The 27013-nt window shown below is 37.6% G+C and overlaps 3 protein-coding genes and 1 pseudogene across 3 annotated transcripts in view; 2 read left to right on the plus strand and 2 right to left on the minus strand.

Moving 5' to 3' along the window:
• The window catches only part of LOC129483902 (olfactory receptor 2AG2), a 157375-nt gene that overhangs the window by 51138 nt on the left and 79224 nt on the right, over positions 1–27013 (plus strand). The gene's annotated exons all lie outside the window — the stretch shown is intronic.
• LOC129484464 (olfactory receptor 10A2) lies at positions 124–19981 on the minus strand. The gene is made up of 2 exons (XM_063641161.1): positions 19939–19981; positions 124–5069 (listed from the first exon to the last, which is right to left on the minus strand). The coding sequence occupies exon 2, from the start codon at positions 4483–4485 to the stop codon at positions 3532–3534; it is 954 nt and encodes a 317-aa protein (XP_063497231.1). The 5' UTR covers positions 4486–5069; positions 19939–19981; the 3' UTR covers positions 124–3531.
• On the minus strand, positions 19207–20184 carry OR10A5 (olfactory receptor family 10 subfamily A member 5). The gene has a single exon (XM_055282587.2). It carries the CDS (start codon positions 20182–20184, stop codon positions 19219–19221), a length of 966 nt encoding a protein of 321 aa, XP_055138562.2. The 3' UTR covers positions 19207–19218.
• LOC129484460 (phosphorylated adapter RNA export protein-like) lies at positions 20514–22702 on the plus strand (annotated as a pseudogene).

Here is a 27013-nt window from a genome sequence, read left to right on the forward strand (position 1 = left end):
TACAGAATACTCCACATTCCCCCCAAAAAAAGTGATAATAGGTTACTCAGTGGATAAAAATTAACAGCTATTTATTGTTCCCCCTGATAACCCTTATCTTCTTCCAGTGTATACTCTAAATCCCTGTTGGCTCCCATGCTTTCTTGGGATTATAACCAAAGATAATGTGAGAGTAGATATGGCCACCCGACTTCTCTCTGCCATTCTTCCTCTCATACTCTCCCTCTCCCCTGGTCCTGCTCTCTAGCATTTGGAGGAGGAACAATTGTAACACAGGCTGCAATGACCAATGAACAAATGCACAAGATCCACTTTGAGTCTTGCTTTGTTTATCCAACAAATATTTAGTGGATGCCTAACAAGTAGCAAGCACTAGAGATTTAATAATGAATTTAATAGACATTGTCCTTGGCCTCATGGAACATACAGTTTAGAGGGGAAGGCAAACATCAAACAACCATGTAAAAATGTGAAATTACAACTGTAATGAACATGTAACTAGAAGAAAGCTATGTATCTTCAAAAATAGCACCACCATTTCCCCTTTCCCTAGCTATAAACTATAAGCATGAGAGACCTGGATGATAATTTAATAAAATTATTATGAGCAGCAACCCCAAAGCTTCAGCCATGTTTTAGGATTGCTAAACAAGAAGTCTTTATGAGGTAAATCAGTCATCATGAGCTACTTTCTCAGTCCCAGAAATCCCAAAGGGGGGGCACCATAAAAGTGGGAGATGAAGAAAAAGAAATATCACTGCCCTATGTAATGATGTATGGTTCTGAGTCCATTGTGAAAAATAAAGATACCTTGAAAATAATGAATTAAATAAAAAATATTTATTTTTTACATATATGTAGACTCTTCTAATAATGCATATCTTTGGGAGATGAGTTTGAATATTTGTGTTTGGTTCAAATTACTCATGGAAAAATCACACTGGTGGGTAGATGTTGAACTTGGAGAGGTGACCACACATTGAACTGTGTTCTAGATTTAGGGTGTTAGTGGTCATTATTTTCCATGGTAATCTTTTTATTTGTACGAATTGATGGGACACGTGAAACTTTGTTACATGTACATACTGAATGATCAAGTGATCAAGTCAGAGTATTTAGGGTCCATCATCCTGGAACAATATATCTCTATTTAACTATTTTATCAAGGGTAATTTTTAAATGTTTCGATTAAATTCTTTTGTTTTTTTCTGGTTCATGCACTCAGATGATGACAAGCACTTCTAATAGGAGGACTGTAGTGGATACTGTTGTAGTTCCTTCTTAATACTTCTGAGTCACTTTTACTGGCTCTGTGCCTCCTTTCTCAGCTTCTTCAAGCTTTACTTTTAAAAAATTATCAAGGTAATGAACTTCCATCATCACCTCCAAACGTTTCCTTGTATGTGGGGGGGTGGGGGTAGGGGAGGCAGTAAGAACACTTAGCATAGACTTTACTTGATTTCTTTCTAACAGTTTGCACCTGACACCTTCAAAACAATGCCCTTGGGCATTAGGAACCCTCTCCAGGACACAGAGATGCCTGAGAGTTTTTCTTGTCCCCTTTGCCCACCCCACAGTCCACCAGTAGCCAATAGATGGCTGGAGTGGAACAAAAGCCTACTTCCTATGCCCTGATGTGAACAAACTCTCAGATTTATGTATGCCCTGGAATTCCTTGCTGGATCAGGTGGAATTTGGGATTTCAATTGAAATTGTACCTTTATTTAGCCTCTTCCCCATTTCTTTTTTTTTAATTTTATTATTATTATAATTTAAGTTTTAGGGTACATGTGCACAATGTTCAGGTTTGTTACATATGTATACATGTGCCATGCTGGTGTGCTGCACCCATCAACTCGTCATTTAGCATTAGGTATATCTCCCAACTTTCCCCATTCAATTAATGGTTTTGCTTTAACAAGTCAACTTTACTTGAGTCCTTGGCTCCATATCTGATTCTAGGAAAACCTAGCCTGTGATGAAAGTCTTTTATCCTAAGACAAGTCTAATTGCCGTTGGTTGTGGATAGATATTCCTAAAAGGTGGAAAGGGATTCATAACACGGAGATATGAAAGAAAGAGCTTCAGGCTTGACTTTCTGTGTAAAGAATATTCATTTATTTTATACCTCTTTTATGGATCTCTTCCAGGCTTTCAGAACACCTATGCTCTACTACAGGAACTGATTTTGCTGAAGAATCAGCCTTCCTCTCTTGAGCAGTGCATTTCCCCACATGTAATCTACTTTTAAGAATCCTATCAATTCTTCCTCCAAAATTATTTTAAATTACTTCTTACTCATATCATTCCACTCCAGGTCACCATCATTTCTCAGTTAGACTACCCACTCATTTATTCTTCTTTCATACACAACTGAAAAATCAGAGGAGTGATTTCATTGCAATGTGAAAGTTTTTTTTGGGCAAGACCAATTTTCCACAGTGAGATAAATGTCTTTAGGCTTTGGCATCAGAAACCCTTATGTCTATTTTATAGAAAAATTTTAAAGCGTGCCTGCATCTTAGGCCTCATCCCCGGAGAGGAGTATCCCTTATTTTATGCAGCTTTTGGCTCCTGGGAAGTGGTATTGACTCCCATGACCACCTAAGGACTACCCCCTACCCCAGTTCAAATTGTCTCAGCATCAAACATCATTGTTCTCATCAAAACATTGTTGGTATTGTCACTCTACTGTTGTTGTATATTTTAAATATGTACTGTGGCAACCTCCAGCCTCAATGAGCTGCCTGCTGGGCAGTCTATGTTGTCTCTCTGGGGACCAAATGTTGTTTCTACTAATGCCTTGTCTTTAAAGTTGCATGTATTTTGAGTCTAGCCCTAACCCTAGCCCTACTTCCCCATAATATTTTTAAGGCAAAGGTTTGCATAAGCTTTACAGGAATGCCTACGTCATATTAAAAGGGAAATACCTGGCCTGGCATGGTGGCCCACACCTGTAATCCCAGCCGTTGGGAGGCTGAGGCAGGCAGATCACTTGAGGCCAGGAGCTCCAACATGGTAAAACTCCATCTCTACTAAAAAATCCAAAAAAAAAAAAATTAGTTGGGCATGGCTTGGCATGCCTGTAATCCCAGCTGCTCAAGAGGCTGAGGCATGAGAATTGCTTGAATCCAGAAGGCGGAGGTTGTAGTGAGCCAAGATTGTGCCATTGCACCCCAGCAGCCTGAGTAATAGAGCAGACCCTGTCTCAAAAAAAAAAAAAAAGAAAGAAAAGAAAAGAGAAACAATTGTGTTGCATGCAGTGGAAATAGTTGGCCACAGAAGTGCTGTCATACCAGTTGAAACAAGGAAAACAATGTAAGTCTACAATGGGCAGACAGAGGAGTTTTCATAGTTGGTGGTGCTAGGTCGAAACTACTTCTGTGCTCTTTCCTCTCCACTCAGCTTTCCAAAAGCCATTTCAGCAACAGGACTTCATCTCATTGGAGATGTGGAAAGATGCAGAGAGGAATCTCAAATCTGGGACTGATTGTTTCCCATCCAGTAAAATGTAGCCTTACCTCCTAAGGTCTATGGGATACAGTTTCTGAGGGCTAGGGCCTTGCAGACCATCCTGCTTAGGGCATTCTTCACCTCGTTATTTCTCAGGCTGTAGATAATGGGGTTCAACATGGGAGTCACAACAGTGTAGGACAATGATAGCAGCTTCTTGCCCTCAGGAGAATTATTTGATTTAGGCCGAAAATATGTGAGGCTTAATGATATATAGAAAAGAGAGACAACAAGGAGGTGTGAGGAACACGTAGAGAAGGCTTTATTCTTCCCTTTAGCCGATGGGATCTTGAGGATGGCAGCAGCAATGTGAGTATAGGAACACAAGATCAGCAAGCAAGGGATCATGACCACCAGAATGGTTCCGACGATGGCGTAGATCTCAAACAGTGCTGTGTCTGCACAGACCAGCCTCAGCACAGGTGGGCTGTCACAGAAGAAGTGGTTCAACTTGTTGGTGCCACAGAATGGAAAACCGAAGAGCCATGTGGTCTGCACAGTAGCTACAGGAAAGCCTGGGAACCAGGAGGCAGCAGCCAGTTTGGCACGAGTCCTTTGGTTCATGATGACTGGGTAGTGCAAGGGACTACAGATGGCCACATAGCGGTCATATGCCATGGTAGCCAGGAGGAAGCATTCAGCCACTCCAAAGAAGAAGAAGAAATACATCTGAGTGGCACAGCCAAGGAAGGAGATGGTTGTGTCCTGGGCAAGCAGGGTCCCCAGCATTTTGGGCACAATGACTAGGTTGAAGCCAATCTCCAGGAAAGATAAGTTTCTGAGGAAGAAGTACATGGGGCTGTGTAGCATGGGGTCAGCTAGGGTAACCAGAAAGATGAGGCAGTTTCCCATCAGGGTGACCAGGTAGATGGTTAGAAATGTCAGGAAGAGTAATGACTGTATTTCAGTAGGCAGGGAAGAGAAGCTCATGAGGATAAACTCACTTATTCTTGTCCAGTTTCCTGTAGCCATAAGTATGGGCAGAAGTCCTCAACTGTGGTCATGCAGAAAGATTCTTGATTGGAAGTCAGATTCTCAATTTGTTTTTCAGACTCCCTCTTACTGTCAGAGAAAGAGGCAAGGTCAGCACCTCAGGCAGAGGAAGTGCCTTGGGTTGTCTAAGAATAAAACACAATAAATAGTAGCCAGAGCCTAATATCTGAGATGGGTCTGAATCAGCTTCTAGAGGAGCTGATATTTCTGTTCACACATTAAGTTATTCAGAAAGGCCATGCAAAGTCAGAATCACAAGTTTCTGAAGGGTCCCTCAAAGGATACATTTTGGGAGAAAGTGATGTTTCTGAAAACACTTAAACTTATGAAACACACCGAGTGTTTATAATCTTGTAAAAGAACACATACATTTAAATTTATCAAAACTTTAGAAATATATTTATAACTATCATGAAGAATGCATATAATATGTTTTCTACTCTTCATGAACCTTTCTTGACTGGCTAGAATTTGAGAGGAGGGTAAAAGGTTAGCATGTATTGAGGACCATTTACATATGCATGTTTTTGTTCTTTTATATCTCTGGTTTATATCTGAGGAAACTGATCCCAGATAATTTAAGAAACACCAATTACATGGCAGATCTTGAATCCAAACCACATCTATTGGATTACAAAACCCTTCAGATTTTTACTAAATCATGCTTTGTTGGACTGTCATGCCTTATCTGATGACTAACTCCTTAATTTGTAGGAGAATTAGAATTGGGATTTCTGCAAAATCACAGTGAAGACAGACAAAGATAAGCACGAGAACCAACATTATTAGCATTAAGACGTTTAGGAGATTTCCTAGACACAACTGAATCCCAATTTTGTATTACTGGTTTCTAATTTGCAGTTGGTTATCTAGAGGCTCTTCTTATTGTATTTGCAATCTAGAATATTGAAGTCTAGTGGAGAAATGGTGATATTAAGCTGGAAAATGAAATTGAGAGGCTGGGGTAAATAAAAAAGGAAATGAATGTGGTTAGCAAACTGTGGTAAAAAAAATTAATAATAAAAATTAAAAACATTATTAGGAGCAGTAAAAACCAGAACTGACACAAAGTAAAAGATAAACAAAGATATGGTCAGTGTTTTGGATATATTACATTAATAGACTTATATTACATGCTGAGAATTTTGGACTTCATTTTATAGATGAGGAGATTCACCTGAATATTTGAAGCTGCAGAGTTACATTGTCATAGTGCTATGTAGAAGGATCACTCTGACATTGTTGATAGAATGGGATAGAGAAGGGATCAAAAGCTGTAGGCCTCGGATCAAGAAGACTAGATGGTATATCTATAATTACCCTCCGTCTTTACTCACAATCCATTTTCAAGCAGCAGACAACTTATTTAAAAGAGGCTAAATATTAGTCAGGTCTTGGTGAATAATTTGAACTTCAAGGTTATGTTTAAAACTCCAGAGCATCTATGAAGGAAAAAACACCATTCCTATAAAAGAATTATAATCAAACTGATCTAAGATTTCTCAGCAATGCTAAACATTAAATGAAGCAATGTCTACAGTTTTTAGCTCGGTTTCAGAAAAATAAATGTAAGTTTAAAAAATAATAAAAGAATCAATGATGAAAAGACAGATCATCTCAACTAGAAACTCTTTCACTGTAAGCCAGGCATGGTGGCTCATGCCTGTAATCCCAGCACTTTGGGAGACTGAGGCAGGTGGATCACTTGAGCCTAGGAGTTGCGGACCAGCCTCAGCAAGATGGCGAAACCCCATCTCTACAAAAAATGGAAAAACTATCCAGGTGTGGTGGCATATGCCTGTTGTCCTAGCTACTCAGGAGGCTGAGGTGGGAGGATCACCAGAGCTCGGGAGGTTGAGGCTACAGTGAGCTGTGATTGTGCCACTGCACTCCAGCCTGGGTGACAGAGTGAGACTCAGTCTCAACAAAAAAGAAAAAAAAAGTAAAGAAAAAAGATAGAAACTCTTTTACTGTCATTCCAAGGCAAGCTAGCCCATAAGTAAACAGAGAAGATTATGGGAGATATGAAGACAAAACACTTTAGGTTAATGAGATGAAATCCAAGATATCAAATCAATTGTTTCCCTTTTCAAAAACAAGAATCTGAAAGAAAGTTGAAAGACATTAAATTGTCTTTATTACTTACTCTCAACAAAGCCCTATAAAATATTGAATATTGAGGCCAGGCATGGTGGCTCATGCCGGTAATCCCAGCACTTTGGGAGGCCAAGGCGGGAGGATCACTTGAGGCCAGGAGTTTGAGAACAGGCTGGCCAACATGCTGAAACCCCCTCTCTACTAAAAATACAAAAATTAGCTGGACGTGGTGGCGCACGAACTCGGGAGGCAGAGGTTGCAGTGAGCCAAGACTGCACCACTGCATTCTAGCCTGGGCGACAGAAGGAGACTCTGTCTCAGTAATAATAATAATAATAATAATAATAGAATATTGAATAAGTACTCATGAAAATGACAGTGTTGGGCCAGAAAAGACCACCTGGGGGGACAAAACAAAGCCATGATTATTGAAGTTAAATCTTGTGGAGCAAAATGCCAGAAACTTAAGAAAACTGTCAATTAGAATACAAATTTGAAAAATTACACCCAAGTTACTGGGAAAAATTATGAAAACATAACAATTGTAAGAAGAATAATGAAGTAAAATACAAGAAATAAAATCACTATAACAGGTATTCCAGAATGACAGAAAGAATGAAAAGGGGTAGAAATAATATCCAAAGAAGTACCAGAGGAAGAATAAATATCTCTGATCTAATGGAAGAGATGACTTTTTGAACCCAAAGAATCCCTAAGTATGAAAGAAGATTTTAATATATTCACACAAACATGTTTTTATTTTAATGAAAGATTTTTTTTTAAATTCTGAAAATAGAGAAAAGTTCTGATAAGTAACCAAACTGGAAAATGATTAAAACAAAATAAAACAAAACAAAAATACCCCCTATAAACCACAACCAAACAAAAAAATAAAAACTGTTCACCATTAGGGAAATGCATATAATGCATATATGCTTATAAAGACCCCAATGATATATCACTACAAACATATAAGAATGGGTTAAAAAAAAAAAAGTGACAACACCAAATGCTGGTGAGGATTTGATGAATTGGATCATTCATACATTGCTGATGAAAATGTAAATAGTATCAGAGATGTTCAATCTTTTGGCTTCCCTGGGCCACATTGGAAGAAGAAGAATTGACTGATAAGCTAAAATTAAAAAAAAAAAAACCTAAAAAAAAATCTCATAAAGGTTTAAGAAAGTTTACAAATTTCTATTGGGCCATGCAAAGCCGTCGTGGTCTGCATGTGGCCTGCAGAGTTGGACAAGCTTGGTATAGCCACTGTAGAAAACAGTTGGACAGTTCTCTGAAAAAACTAAGCATGCAACTGCGGTACAATCAGTAATTGTACCTTTGGGTATTTATCCCTGAGAAATGAAGACTATGTTCATATAAAAACATGAATATTCCTCAGTGCTGTATTCATAATAGCCTCAAATTGTTAAAAACCCAGATGATGAAACAAATTATAATGCATTTATACGTTAGTAAACTCAGCAATAGAGAGGATGAACTGTTGATACATGCAATAACATGAATGAGTTTACAGATAATTCTGAGTGAAAAAAACAGACACATTTTTTATTATTCCACTTACATAACATTTCTGTAATGACAAAAATTATAGGAATGGAAAAGAGATTAGTGATTGCCAGTGACTAACGGGAGGGTGGGGACAATAGGGAAGCAGGTCTGGATATAAAAGACCAAGGTGGGAGATTTTCCTAGCAATGGAATCCTCTGCTATGGAGGGTCATTTGGATGTTTGCAAATACTTTCATCATTACATGATTCTGTTGACAGAAATGATTATGTCTCCTGTGAAACTCCATATTTACTCACATAAAAAACTGATAAAAAGAATTGCTAATGAATTTTTTTTAATCTGCTAAATATAGAGTTGCAATAAGCTTTGAACACATTTTTTAAAATAATAAAAGACAATATCTTCTTAATTTATTTAAAAATTTCTCAGGAAAAATAGAAATTTCCCAGTCATATTTCAATGAAATCTTTGCATATTTGTGGGTCAGAATTATTGAATCAGTGTGAATATTTAGTAAGCATAGCCAATTATTTGTTTGTTCAGTGCTGACTATTATAATTATAAACTGAAAATGATAATCAACAGAATGAATGGCTCAATTATGAAGCATGTATTTAAGGAAATACCGTGTAATCTTTAAAGTCATTTTTGAAGAACATTTAATGCTGTCATATAATAATCACCATATAATATTAAATGAAAAACAACACAGCCTGCACACGTGATACATTTATAATTTTAAAAATATATGCTATATAAAAAGACTGAAAGGCTATATGCAAAATGTAAAAGTGACCTATTTCAAGTGGTAAAAGGAGGGGATTTATTTTCTTATTTTTATTTTTCTGGATTTCCAAATTTTCTACAGTGAGGTATATTTGCTCTGCATTAGCAATAAAAACATTGAAAATAAAAATGATGATCATAATAATGATGAAGCTGGCAATATTCCCTGAGTATGTAATAGATTTATGCTTTGTGCTTTATAGTAATTCTCTTAATTTTTTTCTCACAACTCTAGGATTTAAGTGCCATTATCCTCTCCATGTTAGAGATGAATAAACAAATTTCAAACTGATATGTAATTTTATGTAACCAAGATATTATAATAAAACATAATATTCAATGTATGTCATTCATTGTAAAATGAACATATATGTTCATTTATATATAAATATATATTAATGAAATTAATTAATTAAATTAAATTAATTAAATATATATTTATATATATAAGAAATGTTGTAATTATATGGAAAATAAATGGCAGAGCCTGAATTTAAAACAGAGAAAATTTTATAATTAAAAAATTGGGGTTTTCAACAAGCCATATGAAATGAACTTAAGCTACACCCGAAATGTCATCTTTGGTCTCCCACATCCATCTCTCCTTCTTCTGCTTCACTGTTGAGCTTCTTACTATTTACCAAACAGAGTTCTTTTTGCTTGCCCCTGCCTTTGCATGTGACATTATTTCTGCCTGCACGTCCCCTCCTCTATCTGGCTGACTCCTTCAAATCCTCAAAACTCAGCTCTGTCTGTCATGTGATACTTCCAGATAGGATTAGTCATCTTCTCTATTTTCCTCTATCCTTTAAAAATATTTTTAATTATTTACTATATATACTATTTTTAATTATTTACTATATATACTACCAATATATATCTCACTCTTTAAACTTCTCCATAGTTTAAACTATCTTAGTTATCTTTATAAGAAGAAGCCCAGTGTTTTTACCAAGTAAGCTATTTATACATGTTTTTGGACAGCTGATTGTGTAAAGGATTACACGAGTTCTACAAAGTTCATTCTTCTTGGAGTTTTTATTCACCATTAGGATTTTTTTTTTTCTCAATGACTGTTCTTTTTTTTTGTTAGAACTGCACTTTAACTAGAAGCCTCATGACAGATGTGTTGTATGTGGTGCTGGTGGAGAAGATTGGGGAGAAGGAGGGGCAGAAACACTTGCTGGGATTCCCATAGAACTTCTGAAAACTACTGGGGAAGAAAAGCTAGTACCCTGTCTCCAGTGTGGGAGAGGCATTGCAGAAGTTGGCAGCTCATGGCCAGCCCACAGCATTCTTGCCAGTTCCTCTAGAACAGGGGTGTCCAATCTTTTGTCTTCCCATTGGAAGTAGAAAAATTTCTTGTTCACACATAAAATGCACTAACACTAATGATAGCTTATGAGCAAAAAAGAAAGGAAAAAAATAATGTTTTGACAAAGTTTATGAATTTATGTTGGGCCACATTCAAAGCCATCTTGGGCCGCATGTGGCCCATGGGCCACAGGTTGGACAAACTTGCTCTAGAACTTCCCTAGGAACATCCCTTTGCTAATCACCTGACTGTCCCAGGACCTGGAACCCACTCTTCTAGGTCTTCTCTGACTGTAGAATTGTTGTAAAGTAGTAGTTTGCACTGATGTTCTCCGTCTCATAAATGTTCCACTGAGGCAAGTCTTTTTAGTGTTACTTAGATGAAAATCAAGACCTGAAGGGGGGTATATGTACTGTGAAGTTTGTGGGACCTGGAAGCTTCCTGACTCAGAAAACTTTAGAGGACAGAATTGGAAAAAGCCTGGGTAGTATCAGTCTTTTTTGTGAGCCCAGATCTCACTTATCTTATGACATAGAATAAACTGATGCCCAAGGAGAGAGGAACTGATGAGATCTCCCAACGTGGACAGAAGAATAGAATTAGGTATCCAAACTCTGATCATATTTTGTGCAGCTGAGTAACTGAACTTGGAAAGTGGCCTCTGGTAGATTCAGTCCTTGGTGGAAAAAAAAAAAAAAAGCCTTACCTGTGTCCAACAGGAACATCTGCCTTGTTCAGCTCTGGCTGGCATCCATGCTTCATGCATGTCCTTCATGCATGTAATATAACAGCTCTATTTCTGTTTCAGCAAAACCAAAAGAAGAACCAGGGAAGTCTTATTCCCTGTCCTGGCTGAGCTATTAATGGCTGGAGCTGTAGCCAGGTAACTGCTGCCTTGTGTGTCACAGGCAAGTAAGCTCACTATGAAGTTTGGCCATGCTCCCAGTCCTGGTTTTGGGAGAGTTGTTCCTACCTGTGCCTCTTTTGTCCTTGGGGCTAGTCGAAGGGATGACACCTGTATTTTTCCCCAGGTGTTTATAGGCTTTTTTCCTTCCTTTCCTCAGGGGACCTGGTCTTGTTTGAATCTACCATCCTTTGAGAATACAATGAATTTCAGATGCCAACAGGATAAAATTCAAGAAAGAAAAACCAAACTCCAGGCTAGGGGAAGCAGCATTGTGTAGAGAAGCACTATAAGAATTTGAAGTCAGAGCAACCTAAATTTAATCTCAGCACTGGAACTCTGGCGCGTAATGCTTAGCAATTTTGTTAAAATCGCTGAGCTTTGATTTCCACATTTCTTAAAGATAACAAATGTTCTTATTTTACAGAGTTAGTGTTATGATGAAATTAAATGGCTTTTTTTAGTTAAACCTATTGCACACTGAATAATTGTTCATTAAGTATCTACTAAATGTCAAATACTCTCCTAAGCATTAGGTTATGGAAGTAAAACAAAAATAGATTTGGTTCCTGTATTCATAAAGCTTACATTTTAATGGGGAAATGTGAACTACAATTAGGTAAATTATAAGATAACAACTAAGAACATATGACTAATATAGCTGTTATTGAATCCAGAAGGAAGAAATAGGAAACTGTACAGAAAGTGGGACGCAGACATGTAGACTTTTGCATAAGAATTTTTGCTGTTGTTATTTGGTCCTATGCTGGTCATTGTTAAGGAAAATGTAGGAGACATCATCCCCAGTCTCTTGGGTGTTCAGGTGAATTGAGGCTACCTAATTTTGAAATAGCTAGTGAACAGTACAAGATAGAGATAAAATGATATTAAATTGATCCATGCTTTTAAAAGCCAGTCATTTTGGAGAAAGGAAAAATTCTCTTTTTTTTTTTTTGTTTTTGAGACATTCTCACTTTGTCACCAGGCTGGAGTGCAGTGGCATGATCTCCACTTACTGCAACCTCCAACTCCCTGGTTCAAGTGATTCCCCTGCCTCAGCCTCTCAAGTAGCTGGGATTACAGGCACACACCACCACATCCAGCTTATTTTTGTATTTTTAGTAGAGACGGGATTTCACCATGTTAGCCAGGATGGTCTCGATCTCCTGACCTTGTGATCCACCTGCCTCAGCTTCCTAAAGTGCTGAGATTACAAGTGTGAGCCACCACACCCGGCCGAAATTATTTTTTAAATGTAGCATCATTGTTTAAAAAACTTTTAAATTCAGGGGTATATGTCATGGGAGGTTTCCGTACAGATTATTTTGTCACCCAAGTACTAAGCCTAATATTCATTAGTTATTTTTTCCTGATTCTCTCCCTCCTTCCACCTTCCACCCTCAAGTAGGCCCCAGTGTGTCTGTTGTTCCTCTCTTTGTATCCATATGTTCTCATCGTTTGGGTCCCACTTGTAAATGAGAGTATATGGTATATGGTTTTCTGTTCCTTCATTAGTTTTCTAAGGATAATGGTCTCCAGCTCCATCTATTTTCTTGCAAAGGACATGATCTTGTTCTTTTTTATGACTGCATAATATTCCATGGTGTATATGTAACACATTTTCTTTACCCAATCTGCCACTGATGGGCATTTAAGTTGATTCAATGTCTTTACTATTGTGAATAGTGTTGCAATGAATATACTCATGCATGTGTCTTTATGGTAGAGTGATTTGTACTCCTTTGGGTATATAACCAGTAATGGGATTGCTAGGTCAAATGGTAGTTCTGTTTTTAGCTCTTTGAGGAATTGCCACTCTGCTTTCCACAATAGTTGAACTAATTTATGCTCCTATTAACAGCGTATAAGCATGCCCTTTTCTCCATAACCTTGCCAGCATCTGTTAATTTTTGACTTTTTAATAATAGCCATTCTGACTGGTGTAAGATGATATCTCATTGTGGTTTTGATTTGCATTTCTCTAATGATATTGAGCTTTTTCTCATGTGCTTTTGGGCCGCATATATGTCTTCTTCTGAAAAGTGTCTGTTCATATTCTTTGCCCACTTTTTAATGGAGTTCTTTGGTTTTTACTCATAAATTTGTTTACATTCCTTATAGATGCTGGATATTAGACCTTTATCAGATGCATAATTTCCAAATATTTTCTTCCATTCTATAGGATGTCTGTTTACTCTGTTGATACTTTTGCTAATGCAGCACATTTTACTTGCAAAATAATGTAAAAAAATCTTGATTTCATTAATAGGAGACTGATTCAAAACTTGCGGATTTTCCACAGACTACAATGGAATACAATGTAACTGGGGATATGCATTAATATTTATGTAAAAACTTAAGATGGACACCTAGCACCCAAATATTTCTTTCTAATACAGTCTTCCATTAGCAGGAACTCGTGTTCCCTGGAGAAATGGCTGATTCTAGGACTGAGTTAGGAAATATGCAGGATGATCCTGGAGACTCTTGTAATGCAGAAATTAAGAAAGTGATGAAAAAAAAAAAAACAGACGTTATTGGGTATGTCAAAGGAACACAGAAACCAAATGAAGAGCTCCCAGTAGCCAAAGCTGGAATATTTGAGCAACAAATAAGGTAGTATTGGTTTATAAACCAACATATAAAATAAATGTTTATGAGTATATATGATGTAAATAAATGATTGAATAAAGAAATAAATGAGGAAGACTCAACAAGTCTGTCTGAAAGAATTCAACATAATTTATGTAGTTACTTTGCCCATAAGGAGGTGGAACATTACTCCCTACCTTTTGAGTGTGGGCTTATCATGGTGACCTCTTTACAAAGAGTACAGTATGAAAAGGGGAGAAAAGGGTAACTGATATGGTTTGGCTGTGTCCCACCCAAATCTCATCTTGAATTCCCACATGTTGTGGGAGGAACCCAGTAGGAAGTAATTGAATCATGGGGGCAAGTTCTTTCCTATGCTGTTCTTGTGAAAGTGAATTACTCTCATGAGATCTGATGGTTTCAAAAAGAGGAATCCCCCTGCACAAGCTCTCTCTCTTTGCCTGCTGCTATCCATGTAAGATGTGACTTGCTCTTCCTTGCCTTCTGCCTGATTATGAGGCTTCTCCAGCCATGTGGAATTGTAAGTCCAATTAAACCTCTTTCTTTTGTATATTGCCCAGTCTCAGGAATGTCTTTATCAGCAGTATGAATATGAACTAATACAGTAAATTTGCACCATTATAGCTCAGCGTTGCTGAAAAATACCTGAAAATGTGGAAGTGACTTCGAACTGGGTAACAGGCAGAGGCTGAAACAGTTTGGAGGGCTCAGAAGAAGATAGGAAAATGTGGGAAACTTTGGAACTTCCTAGAGACTTGTTGAATGACTTTGACAAAAATGCTGATAGTGATATGAACAATAAAGTCCAGGCTGAGGTGGTCTCAGATGGAGATGAGGAACTTGTTGGGAACTGGAGCAAAAGTGACTCTTGTTATGTTTTAGCAAAGAGACTGGTGGCATTTTGCCCCTGGCCTAGAGATTTGTGGAACTTTGAACTTAAGAGAGATGATTTAGGGTATCTGACGGAAGAAATTTTGGGAAGGCATGATTGGTTTTGAAATGTAAGGACATAAGATTTGGGAGGGGCTGGGATGAAATGATATGATTAGACTTCGTGTCCCCACCCAAATCTCATCTTGAATTGTAATCCCTAGGTGTTGAGGGAGAGACCTGGTGGGAGGTGACTGGATCATGGGGGCAGTTTCCCCAATGCTATTCTTGTGATAGTGAGGGAGTTCTCATGAGATGTAATGGTTTTATAAATGGCAGTTTCCCCTGGGCTTTTCTCTCTCTGCTTCTCTCTTTCTTCCCTGCCACAATGTAAGATAGGCCTGCTTCCTCTTCCGCCATGATTGCAAGTTTCCTGAGGCCTCTCCAGCCATGTGGAACTGTGAGTCAATTAAACCTTTTTCCTCTGTAAATTACCCAGTCTCAGGAAGTTCCGTATAGCAGTGTGAAAAGGGACTAGTGCACTACTGCATGCAGTTTAAACTCCAAAATCTTTAACATGCTCAAAAGGAATTCCTCCATGACCTGACCTCTGTCTACCTATCAAGCCATTTTTCACCTTTCTTTCCCATATTTACAACATTTCAGCAAATATCAGTGTTCTTGCACTTTCAGAATGCACCAAGTTCTTCCTCACCTGGGACTTATGTGATCTTTTTCAGTCTAGAATGCCATTTTCCTACCTCTTAACCTAGTTGCAAAAATTAGCTTACATATCATCATGTAAGGAACCCCTAAAATATTGTTTTCTTATGATTTGTGTTGTTATTCCTTTTTTCCCTCTAGGGCAATTTTCACAACTTTTAATAAGTATAGGGCCACTTATTTAAATACTACCCAGTACATCTAGAACTTGCTCAAAGCCAAATGTCAGAATAAATACTTTACCATTTTAAGTTATTTATAAAATTTAGAGCAACCCAGCTGGATGAATTGCAATTGTGTTGACATGTTTTGAAGCTTCCTGTGAAGTTGATAATTTTCTATTCTCTCTTCATGGTAATAAGTACAGTATTGTTAACTTTCTGAAAACTTTGAAACCATTAAATTTTAAGTTTCTTAGTGTTATCTAGAATTCCTATGCATATTCTTATGAATATTGTAAACTATATGTAAGAGTATATTGATGTTTCCAGTTAGTAGGAGAAATAACATATTTTTCAATAAATTATGTTAGGACAATAAGGCCAGTTATTGGAGAAAAAAAAAACATACCTCCTACCAGATAAATTCCACATTCCAAAAAGATTTAAATACTAAACAATGAAAGTAAAGAAGCATTAATAGAAGTAACAAAAGAATATTTTTGCAGACCCAAATATGACACCTAAGCCTGAGGAATAAAATATTACCAAAAGCAAAGTTAAGAGAGAAATGACAACATGTTAGGCTATTCTTGGGTTTCTATAAAGAAATAGATGAGACTGTGTAATTTACAAAGAAAAGGAGTTTAATTGGCTGATGTTTCTGCAGGCTGTACAAGCATGGTGCTGACATCTGCTCAGCTTCTGGAAAAGCCTCAGGGAGCTTTTACTCATGGTCAAAGGTGAAGCAGGAGCAGGCACATTGCATGGCTGGAGCAGACGCAAGAGATGGGTGGAGCGGTATCATGCACTTTTAAACAACCAGATCTCATGAGACTTACTCACTATCATGAGGATAGCACAAAGCCCTAAGGAATCCACCCCTGTGACCCAAACACCTCCTACTAGGCCCTACCTCCAACATTGGGGATTATAATTCAACATGAGATTTAGAGGGATTTCAACATGAGATTGTGAGAAAAACATGAGATTTGAGGGGTCAGAGGAGGAATAATATAGATGTCCAACTATATTATTCCTCCCCTGACCCCTCAAATCTCATGTTTTTCTCACATCACAAAATACAATCATACATTCTCAATAGTCCCCTAAAAGTCTCAATTCATTTTAGCCTCACTCACATGTCCAAAGTCTCAAGTACTGAGTCTCATTTGGAAGTGATTTCCTTCCAGCCATGAACCTGTAAAATCAAAACAGCTTATTTATTTTCAAGATACAATGGTGGTACAGGCAATTGTTAAATATTTCTACTCCAAAGGGGTGAAATGGGCCAAAAGGAAGAGGCTACAGGCCCCATGCAAGTCTGAAACCCAGGAGGGCAGTCATTAAATCTTAAAGCTCCAAAATAATCTCTTTTGATGCCATGTCCCACATCCAGGGTGCATTGGTGTGAGGGGTAGTCTCCCAAGGCTTTGGGCAGTTCTGTTTCTGTGCTTTTCCAGATGTGGGATGCAGGATGCTGGTGGATCTATCCTTCTGGGGTCTGGTAGATGGTGGCTCCCTTCCCATAGCTCCATTAGGGAATTCCCCAGTGAAGACTCTGTGTGGGGCCTCCAACCCCACATTTTCCTTCAACACTTCCCTAGTAGAGGTTCTCTGTGAGGGTTCTACCCATGCAGCAGGATGCTGTCTGGGTACCCAGGTTTTCTCGTACATCTTCTGAAATCTAGGTGGAGGTTGCCAAGCCTCTTTCACTCTTGTACTGTGTGCCTGCCAGCTTAACACCAAATGGAAGCCACCAACACTTTTGGCCTGTGCCCTCTGGAGTGGTGGCCCAAGGTGTACCTTGGCCCCTTTGAGCCCCAGCTGGAACCAGAGCAGCCTGGATGTGGAGAGCAGTATCCTGAGGCTGCACAGGGCAATGAGGCCCTGGTCCTGAACCCAAAAACCATTTTTCCCTCGTAGACCTCTGGGCCTATGATGAGAGTTGTTGTCACAGAGGTATTTGAAATGCTTTCAAGACTTTTTCCCCATTGTCTTGGCTATTAGCACTTGGCTTCATTTTTAGTTATGTAAATCTCTCTAGCAAACTGTTGCTCCAAAGCCAGCTTGGATTCTTCTCCTGAAAATGGGCTTTTATTTTCTACCACATGGCCAGGCTGTAAATTTTCCAAACTTTTATGCTCTGCTTCTCCTTGAAATATAAATTCCAACTTTAAATCATTTATTTGCTCCCATATCTTACCATAGGTTGTTAGATGCAGACTGATCACATCTTGAATACTTTGCTGCTTAGATATTTCCTCCACCAGGTACCCTAAATTATCACTCTTCAGTTCAAACTTCCACAGATCCCTAGGGCATGAACAGAATGCAGCCAAGATCTTTGCCAAGGCATAACACGTGTGACTTTTGCTCCAGTTCCCAATAAGCTTCTCATTTCCATCTGAGACCTCAGCAGCCTGGCCTTCACCATCCATATCACTATTGGCATTTTGATCACCACCATTTAAGTGGTCTCTAAGAAGTTCCAAACTTTCCCTCGTCTTTCTGTCTTTTTTAAGCCCCCTCAAACTCCCCAATCTCTGCCCGTTACCCAGTTCCAAAGTTGCTTCCATATTTTCAGGTATCTTTATAGCAACACCCCACTGCCAGTACTAATTTTCTGTGTTAGGCCATTCTTGCGTTGCTATAAAGAAATCCCTGACAGTGGTCAATTTATAAAGAAAAAGGATTTCATTGACTCATGGTTCTGATGGCTGTAAAAGCATGGCACTGGCATCTGCTTGGCTTCTGGGGAGGAAGAACTTGAATCTTACTTTGCTTAATTGTAAAATGAATTTGCTTTTAGCAATTACCTCATCTAAATCCCTCATTGTTGATTAAATTATTCACTTCTGATGGCAATGATTGTGCTTTATGATATTTTGTATTTTCATATCAACAATATATAAAAACTTAAAATTTAAAGGCACTAAGCAAATATAGGAGTCAGCTAAAATACACTGTAAGCCTTGAAAAAAGCAGCATTATGATTGAAATTATGTTTGTGAAATTTTGAAATTACTTTAACAAGGATTAAGAACCTGAAACTGAATTTGCAAGAGACAATTGGAAACAGCTCATTCTACCTGGGAAAAATAGCCTAAGGAAGGAGTCTTTTAAGGCTATTGGGCTTATAAAGGAACATGTATGGGGATTAGTGATCCTATTTTCTCTATCCATGCTAAATATCAACAAACATAAAAGCCAACACTTCCTTAGGGGTATGTAAAATGAAATGAAGAGCAAGAATTATGTACTAGAAGTATTATAGGGTTTTCTACCGAATGGTGTCAGAATTTTCCAAACCAAGATGATGGCCAAGATGACATTTGATACTTGTCATTGTCTTGCCCATTGTGTATCCCCAAAGTCATATTACAAGTAGTTTCAGATTGTCCACAATATATGTCACATTTGTGCTCATTAGCAAAGTAAATATCTCGAATTATTTGGCCACAGAAGTCTCAAAGTGCCAATTGCACCAATAAGAAAAACAGAGTAAATCTACGATGGGCAGGTAAAGAAATTTGGCAGATGATAATGACAGGTTTACACCAACACTGGGCTCTCTTCTCTCCACAGAGCTTTCCAGTAGCCATTTCAATAGCTGGGTTTCATTCCAATAGCTATGTGAAGAGAGGCAGAGAGGTGTCCCAAACATGAAACTAATTGTCATTCAATAGAATTTAGCCTTACTTCCTAAGGTCTATGGGACACAGTTTCTGAGGGCTAGGACCTTGTGGAAGGTCCTGCTGAGGGCATTCTTCACCTCACTATTTCTCAAGCTGTAGATAATAGGGTTCAACATGGGAGTCACAACAGTGTAGGACAATGATAACAACTTCTTGCTCTCAGGAGAATTATTTGATTTAGGCCGGAAATAGGTGAGGCTAGAAGATATATAGAAAAGAGAGACAACAAGGAGGTGTGAAGAGCATGTAGAGAAGGCTTTATGCTTCCCTTTAGCTGATGGGATCTTGAGGATGGCCGCAGCAATGCGAGTATAGGAACACAAGATCAGCAAGCAGGGGATCATGACCACTAGAATGGTTCCGACGATGGCGTAGATCTCAAACAGTGCTGTGTCTGCACAGACCAGCTTCAGCACAGGCGGGCTGTCACAGAAGAAGTGGTTTACCTTGTTGGTGCCACAGAATGGAAAGCTGAAGAGCCATGTGGTCTGCACAGTAGCTACAGGAAAGCCTGGGAACCAGGAAGCAGCAGCCAGTTTGGCCCGTGTCCTTTGGTTCATGATGACTGGGTAGTGCAAGGGACTACAGATGGCCACATAGCGGTCGTATGCCATGGTAGCCAGGAGGAAGCATTCAGCCACTCCAAAGAAGAAGAAGAAATACATCTGAGTGGCACAGCCAAGGAAGGAGATGGTTGTGTCCTGAGCAAGCAGGGTCCCCAGCATTTTGGGCACAATGACTAGGTTGAAGCCAATCTCCAGGAAAGATAAGTTTCTGAGGAAGAAGTACATAGGGCTGTGTAGCATGGGGTCAGCTAGGGTAACCAGAACGATGAGGCTGTTTCCCATCAGAGTGACCAGATAGATGGTTAGAAATGTCAGGAAGAGCAATGACTGAATTTCAGTAGGCAGGGAAGAGAAGCTCATGAGGATAAATTCACTTATTTCTGTCCAGTTTCCTATAGCCATAAGTATGGGCATAAATCCCCAGCTGTGGTCCTGGAGAGAGATTCTTGATTGGAAGTCAGATTCTCAATCTGTTTTTCAGATTTTCTCTTAATGTCAGGGATAGAGGCAAGGTCAGCACCTCAGCTGGAAGAGGAAGGGTCTTGTGTTGGCTAAGAATAAAGACACAGTAAAGTGTGATCAGAGCCTAAGCACTGAAATGAGCAATAGGTCACCTTTCTCCTCTCTTTTATGTTCCATTTTATATCTTGTTAGCCTATTTACTAAAACAAATCTGATCTTATATCATATTTTATTTTGAAGTTATTCAAAGTAGAAATAATAGAGGGGAAAGGATGAGTGAGAATAATGTTTATAGGGCGTGGTTGTTTTAATGCACTTTCCCCCTCACTCAGTGTAAGAATTGTAGACCACTTCAAATCACATAATACTTATTCTTTCTTGCCAAATCAGACTATGGGAAACAATGTTAGCAGTTTCCTCTTTGGTCCAGCATATCTATAATTGACAACTGATTCTTAGTACCTGCATAATCCACTGACTCTCAAAATTAAGATCTGAGAGGAGTATTGTACTACAATTCTGTGGAAAGTGAGTGTGTCCAAGGAGATTCTGACTACTTCTCTTTCAAGAACAGGAAAATTGGAAAAAACAAAACACACTCCCACAAAAAAAAAAAACTATAAAAAATATAAGAAACATTAGAGTGAAGTTTCAAAGGAAAACATTCAAGGATAAAAAGTTATGAAATGAGATAGAATCTTAAATGATATAAAAGGAGAGTCTGTATTTATTCAATTTCTATGGCAGCACTGATGATACAATGATTATTCACTGAAGCTTAGAATTCAATAGATAAAATATTTAAATAATCAATTATAACACATTACAATGAAAGTCAAAATACAAAAATATATAGTACCTTAAAGGGGCACAGGGACACATAACGTAATCTTTAAAGGCTTTCTAGGCAACAGAGATGAAAATAATGTTGGCTAAAATATAGGCATAGGCACCTTGGGAAGATGGTGTTGGAGGCTGGCAACATGGAAGATGGGCAGCTTTCCAACCTGATTCAGATTCCGACATAATGGTCACACCCAGCAACAGGCTGCAGCAAGTGTGGAAAGTGCTAGGCGGGGACAGTGCTTATGAGGGCCTTCCAGAGCAGGGCAACTGCATGTGCACCAGTATCACATTACCGAGTTGTTGAAAGTGTGGATTCAAGTGAAGAGAGTTTTTCTGATTCAGATGATGATAGCTGTCTTTGGAAGCGGAAGTATCTAAACTCTCCTCCCAAACCAGAATGGAAATATCTAAACTCTCCTCCCAAACCAGGGTCTTTTCAGTTTGGCCAGAGCAGTCAGAAACCACCTGTTTCTGGAGGAAAGAAGGTTAACAACATATGGGGTGCTGTACTGCAGGAACAGAATTAAGATGCAGTGGCCACTGAACTTGGTATCTTGGGAATGGAGGGCACTACTGACAGAAGCAGACAATCCGAGACCTATGATTATTTGCTTGCTAAGAAACTTAAGCGGGAATCTCTAGAGCATACAAAAGGACGAGACAAAGAACTAGCTGAATATATGCATGGTGGCAAAAACAAACAAAAAAACGGGATCAAAGGAAGAGGAAAAAGGGCAAAGTCATCTCAAAAGGAAACGACCTGTCAAAGACAGGCTAGGGAACAGATCAGAACCAAAAATGAGCTATAAAGTTCGATACGAGATCACAGAGGAAGATTCTCAAGAGAAAGTGGCTGATGAAATGTTATTCAGGTTACAGGAACCAAAGAAAGATCTGATGGCTCAAGCAGTGAGGATTATTGGGAACAAAAGGCAATTGAACTTCTGCTGGAAACTGCTGAAGTGGAACAAAATGGCAGCCTCTTTATAATAAATAGTATTTGAAGAAGAACACTGGGTGGAGATTTTCTGAATCTCTTAAAAAACACTCCTAGTATCAGCAAGGAACAAACTAAGGATATTTTCTACATTGAAAATCAAAAGGAATATGAAAATTAAAAAGCTGCTAGGAAGAGGAGAACACAATGAAAAAATTAAATAAGCTATTAAAAGTCTAAATTTTCAAGATGATGATATATCATGAGAAACTTTTACAAGTGACAAAAATGAGGCCCTGGCCTCTCTTGATGAGTCAGATGAGGGACATGGAGAAGCCAAGCTGGATGTAGAGGAAGCCATTGAAGTTGATCATTCTCATAATTTGGATTTTTTAAGCACATTTTTGATAGTTTAAGGCATAAGCCTCTCTAAAATAACATTGTAATAAACAATTTTTACTAAAATTGCAATGTTTTGTACCGATTAATATGAGAATCTGGAGGAAAGAGAATTGTTTTCTTGTTTTAAATAAAAACTAATATATGTGGCAAAAGGAATGCAATTGATAGAAACATTTAAATATATGTCATGTCTTACAAAATACTTACAAGTATATAGCACAGGATTCAATTTCTCAATCTGTTGCATGTGCTAATTATTGTATTACTAGTTAATAATCAGTTTTGTCCAGGTCATTATAACATATTATTCAAAAGTTTATTTGCCTTTTCTAATTTATCTTTGCAGTAAATTATGCTTTGGCTTTAAAACTTCCCATTAAAAGATCATAATGAGACATATAAATTATTAAACTGTCACAAATGCATTCAAATTTGTTCTGTGTTTTAAGAACTCAGTTCTAAGAACTTTATCAATTTTAATGATAAAGACTAAAATTAAAAGAGGTTTATACTGATGGCTCTTCCCACTTATTTGTTTGTCCAGAAGTAAACAAATGTCAGAAGTTTTTCAAATAACTATTTGTACTTTTTTTTTTTTTTTTTTTGAGGCAGAAACTCAGTCTGTTGCCCAGGGTGGAGTGCAGTGGCGCAATCTCGGCTCACTGCAACCTCTGCCCACCAAGTTTAAGCAATCTCATGCCTCAGCCTCCTGGGTAGCTGGGATCACGGGCGACCCACCATGCCTGACTAATTTTTGTGTTTTTAATAGAGACAGAGTTTTGCCATGTTGGCCAGGCTGGTCTAGAACTCCTGGCCTCGAGTGATCCACCCGCCTTGGCCTCCCAAAGTGCTGGGATTACAGTCGTGAGCCACCACAACCAGTCTATTTGTTCTTAAATTTAATGTGTTTTTTGACTTCTTAATTAACCTGGTCATATACTAAATGTGATCTATACCTGTGTATTACCACATACATTAAAAAAAATTTCCCAGGCCAGGTGTGGTGGCTCACACATGTAATCTCAACATTTTGGGAGGCTGAGATGGGAGGATCGCTTGAGCCTAGGAGTTCGAGATCAACCTGGGCAACATGGTGATACCCTGCCTCTAATTAAAAAAAAAAAAAATGCCAGTGGCAGCCTGCCTGAGACTGTTTTACCTTATGTTAAGGAAGTTGGGTATTTAAAATGTTACATGTCCATGAAGTTTTAAATTACTCATTTTTATTAATGAAAATAAAGGTAGCTTACTTTAGACATTCTGAGAGCTAACTATAGTTTACAAAATATATTAAGCAAAAATATGCTTAACACATTAAGCAGAAATTTTGTATATTAAGCAAAAATGTAAAATTCAGTAATTATAAACTATTCCTTGCAAACAACATACTTGAAGTCTTTCAGTAGTTCCTGAAAATATGGTCATCGAAGTTAAGAGGAAAATGATTATCAGTTGCTTTTTATTTATAAAGAATGCAAAAATAAAATTACATTTTGGGCAGTCCTTAAAAAAATAGGCATAAACAGGGTGCTATATGTAATTATGAAAGTATTGTAATGAAACTGAACTGCAATAGCAGAAACAAAACTTTTACTGAAAACAGTAAAGAATGGATTTGACTCTGACTCTGCCTAAAATAGAAAACTTACATGGAAAGGCTTGAAGTTCTCTCCTATAAGATGCAGAAAATGGGGAAATAGATGAATATAAGATAAAACTTAAAAAGCAGAAAACAATTTAACAAATAATTAATGTCCCTGAAAAAGTGAGCCAAACAGATGGAGCTGGAATAATAAATAGTAAGAAAGATAATGAAGATGTTACTAAGCAAAGAGAAATCAGTTAGATAATAGCAAGAACTCATGAAGCAGCAGGCAAAATCAAAGAATGACTAACAACCAGTGTGCCCCCATGAACAATTTGGTTTTCAAGAATATATTCAAAACATTGCAGAATCTATGCAGAAAAAAATTATTTCTTAAAATAATACATATCACACTGAAATTGGACTGCTCTGTGGCACTAACAAGCAAAAAACCAAAATTTATAATTTTGAGTAAAATATTGGAGATTTGAGCAAGTGTAATTGCTCAAGCTCTCTCTCTTTCTCCTTCTTTCACACACATGCATGCACACACACACACACACAAACCTATAAAATTTTGAATAAAACAAGAGGATCTATGATAGTAAACACAGTATATAAATTAGAAACTACTGTTTTATTATAAGACAATCTAGACTTTTGTACTTCAGAATAAACAGAGTAAAGTCATGGGAGATAGGAACGTAACAATTTAAACTCATGGGACATATCTAAGATATCAAAGGAGATGGCCCTCTTCTGAAAAAGAAATGTTAATAATAGGAGAAACATGTAAGCATCTATAATCTGTACTATCAACAGCATAAAACAAAATACTGTTGAATAGGTAGTCATAAATATGTTCAATATATTGTAAGAAAAATACACCTGGAAATAAAACAATGTCATTAGGAAATTAAAAGACTGTGAAAAACAGTCCTGGATACTGAAGGAAACTGAATTAAGAGAATGTTTGAGAAATTGAGGAATACTATGAAATGATAAAAATTATAGAATAAATAAAAAATTCAGGAAATAAAAATAGATAAATTTCTAGGAACATAGAATGGCAGATCAAAGTAGAGAAATGATAGACAAAATGATAGCAAAAAATAAAAATTATTGAGCTAATAATTTTAAACAAAAAATTTCTTACTATACAACAAAATTTATGGAAATATGCTCAATAATATCTTAATCATTGTTCTAGTTTCCTTTTAATTTTGAGGGTAGAGAAAGATTTAAGTGGCCTGGTGCAGTGGCGCACGCCTGTAATCCCAGCACTTTGGGAGGCTGAGACGGGCAGATCACGAGGTCAGGAGATCCAGACCATCCTGGCTAACACGGTGAAACCCCGTCTCTACTAAAAATACAAAAAATTAGCTGGGCGTGGTGGCACGCACCTGTAATCCCAGCTACTCGGGAGGCTGAGGCAGGAGAATCACTTGAACCCGGGAGGCAGAGGTTGCAGTGAGCCAAGATGGTGCCACTGCACTCTAGCCTGGGCGACAGAGCAAGACTCCGTCTCAAAAAAAAAAAAAAATTAAGTAAAGGTAAATTGTTGGAAAATCTACTGAAGAAATAATGGAGAAAACAAAAATATGTAATCTAGGAATAAAATATGTAAAATAATCTCAGATGTGGAATGAAACTTTTAAAATTATAAGCAAATACTACTATATTAATAAATGTCTGATTTTTAAAATGAAATGCTTTCTAGTAGCATGTAAGGTTCAGCCTTGAATAAAACAGATAAAAAACAAGTGGTTTGAAGTAATTTTATCAAAAGATTACAATGAAAAAGGCCATTAACACGGATAGTTTAATGGATGAGGTAATTTATTCCTTCAGGGAACAGGTAAATCTTGTGATTTATCTTTAGATGAACTGTTTCAGAACAAAGAAAAAGGTGCAGTGTTTTCCAATTAATATTATGACAATTACCTATACCTGTTTTCAAGGCGGCAAATATAATACACACAAAAAAAAACCCAAAGACCAATCTGACTTGTAAATATAAGTGCAAAATTAAGACATAAAATGCAATCATTTTAAATCCAAAACTATATATGTATGGCCAAGTAGGATTTATTATGGGAATGCAAATATGGTTTGTAATTAAGAAATAATCAAATATAATTTATATCATCAACATTTCAATAAAAAAAAGTTAACCTCAGTAAATCCTAAAACTGTTTGAAAGTTCAACATTCATCTGTAAAAAAAAATCCAGCACAGCAAAGTTTTATAACTTTTGAAGAGAAAACTACTTTCTTATTGAAACCTGAATATTATATAAACAACAGCCAGTTGTGAGATTAGTAGTATAATAATAGAGCAATGGTTCTGAGAATTGGGGGATTATGGAACCCTTTTACAATCTGACAACAGTTATGAACTCTTTCTCCTCCCAAATGTACATATATTCATATGTACAAAATTTTACATATAATTTTTGGGCATTTATGGATATTCTGAAGATCATAGCTATTGTTGAAATTTTAATCCCAGTATTGGTTTAAAAATTCTGGCCAAAGTAATAAGAATAATAAACAAGGTATAAACATTGGAAAAGAAAATGGGGGGCTGGATGCGGTGGCTCATGCTTGTAATCCTGGCACTTTGGGAGGCCAAGGCGGGTGGATTGCCTGAGCTCAGGAGTTCAAAACCAGCCTGGGCAACATGGTGAAATCCCATCTCTACTAAAAATACAAAAAAAAAACCGGGCGTGGCAGCATGAGGTTGCAGTCCCAGCTACTCGGGAGGCTGAGGCAGGAGAATTGCTTGAACCCAGGAGATGGAGGTTGCAGTGAGCTGAGATCGCGCCACTGCACTCCAGCCTAGGTGACAGAGTGAGGCTCTGTCTCCAAAAAAAAAAAAAAAAAAGGAATACAGAATTATTACTTTCAGAAGAAAACTTGTTCAATGACAGACAACTAAGTTGTTGAAGTAATACAACGTATTTTAAGAATGAATTATTTTTCTTATATACAAGGAAAAAACAGTCAAAA

The sequence above is a fragment of the Symphalangus syndactylus genome, chromosome 6 (genome assembly GCF_028878055.3).
Source record: "Symphalangus syndactylus isolate Jambi chromosome 6, NHGRI_mSymSyn1-v2.1_pri, whole genome shotgun sequence".
Classification (NCBI taxonomy): domain Eukaryota; kingdom Metazoa; phylum Chordata; class Mammalia; order Primates; family Hylobatidae; genus Symphalangus; species Symphalangus syndactylus.

Bases quoted from the DNA above. Each gene is read 5' to 3' on its own strand.
- LOC129484464 (XM_063641161.1), bottom strand. From the start codon at position 4,485: ATGGCTACAGGAAACTGGACAAGAATAAGTGAGTTTATCCTCATGAGC.
- OR10A5 (XM_055282587.2), bottom strand. From the start codon at position 20,184: ATGCCCATACTTATGGCTATAGGAAACTGGACAGAAATAAGTGAATTT.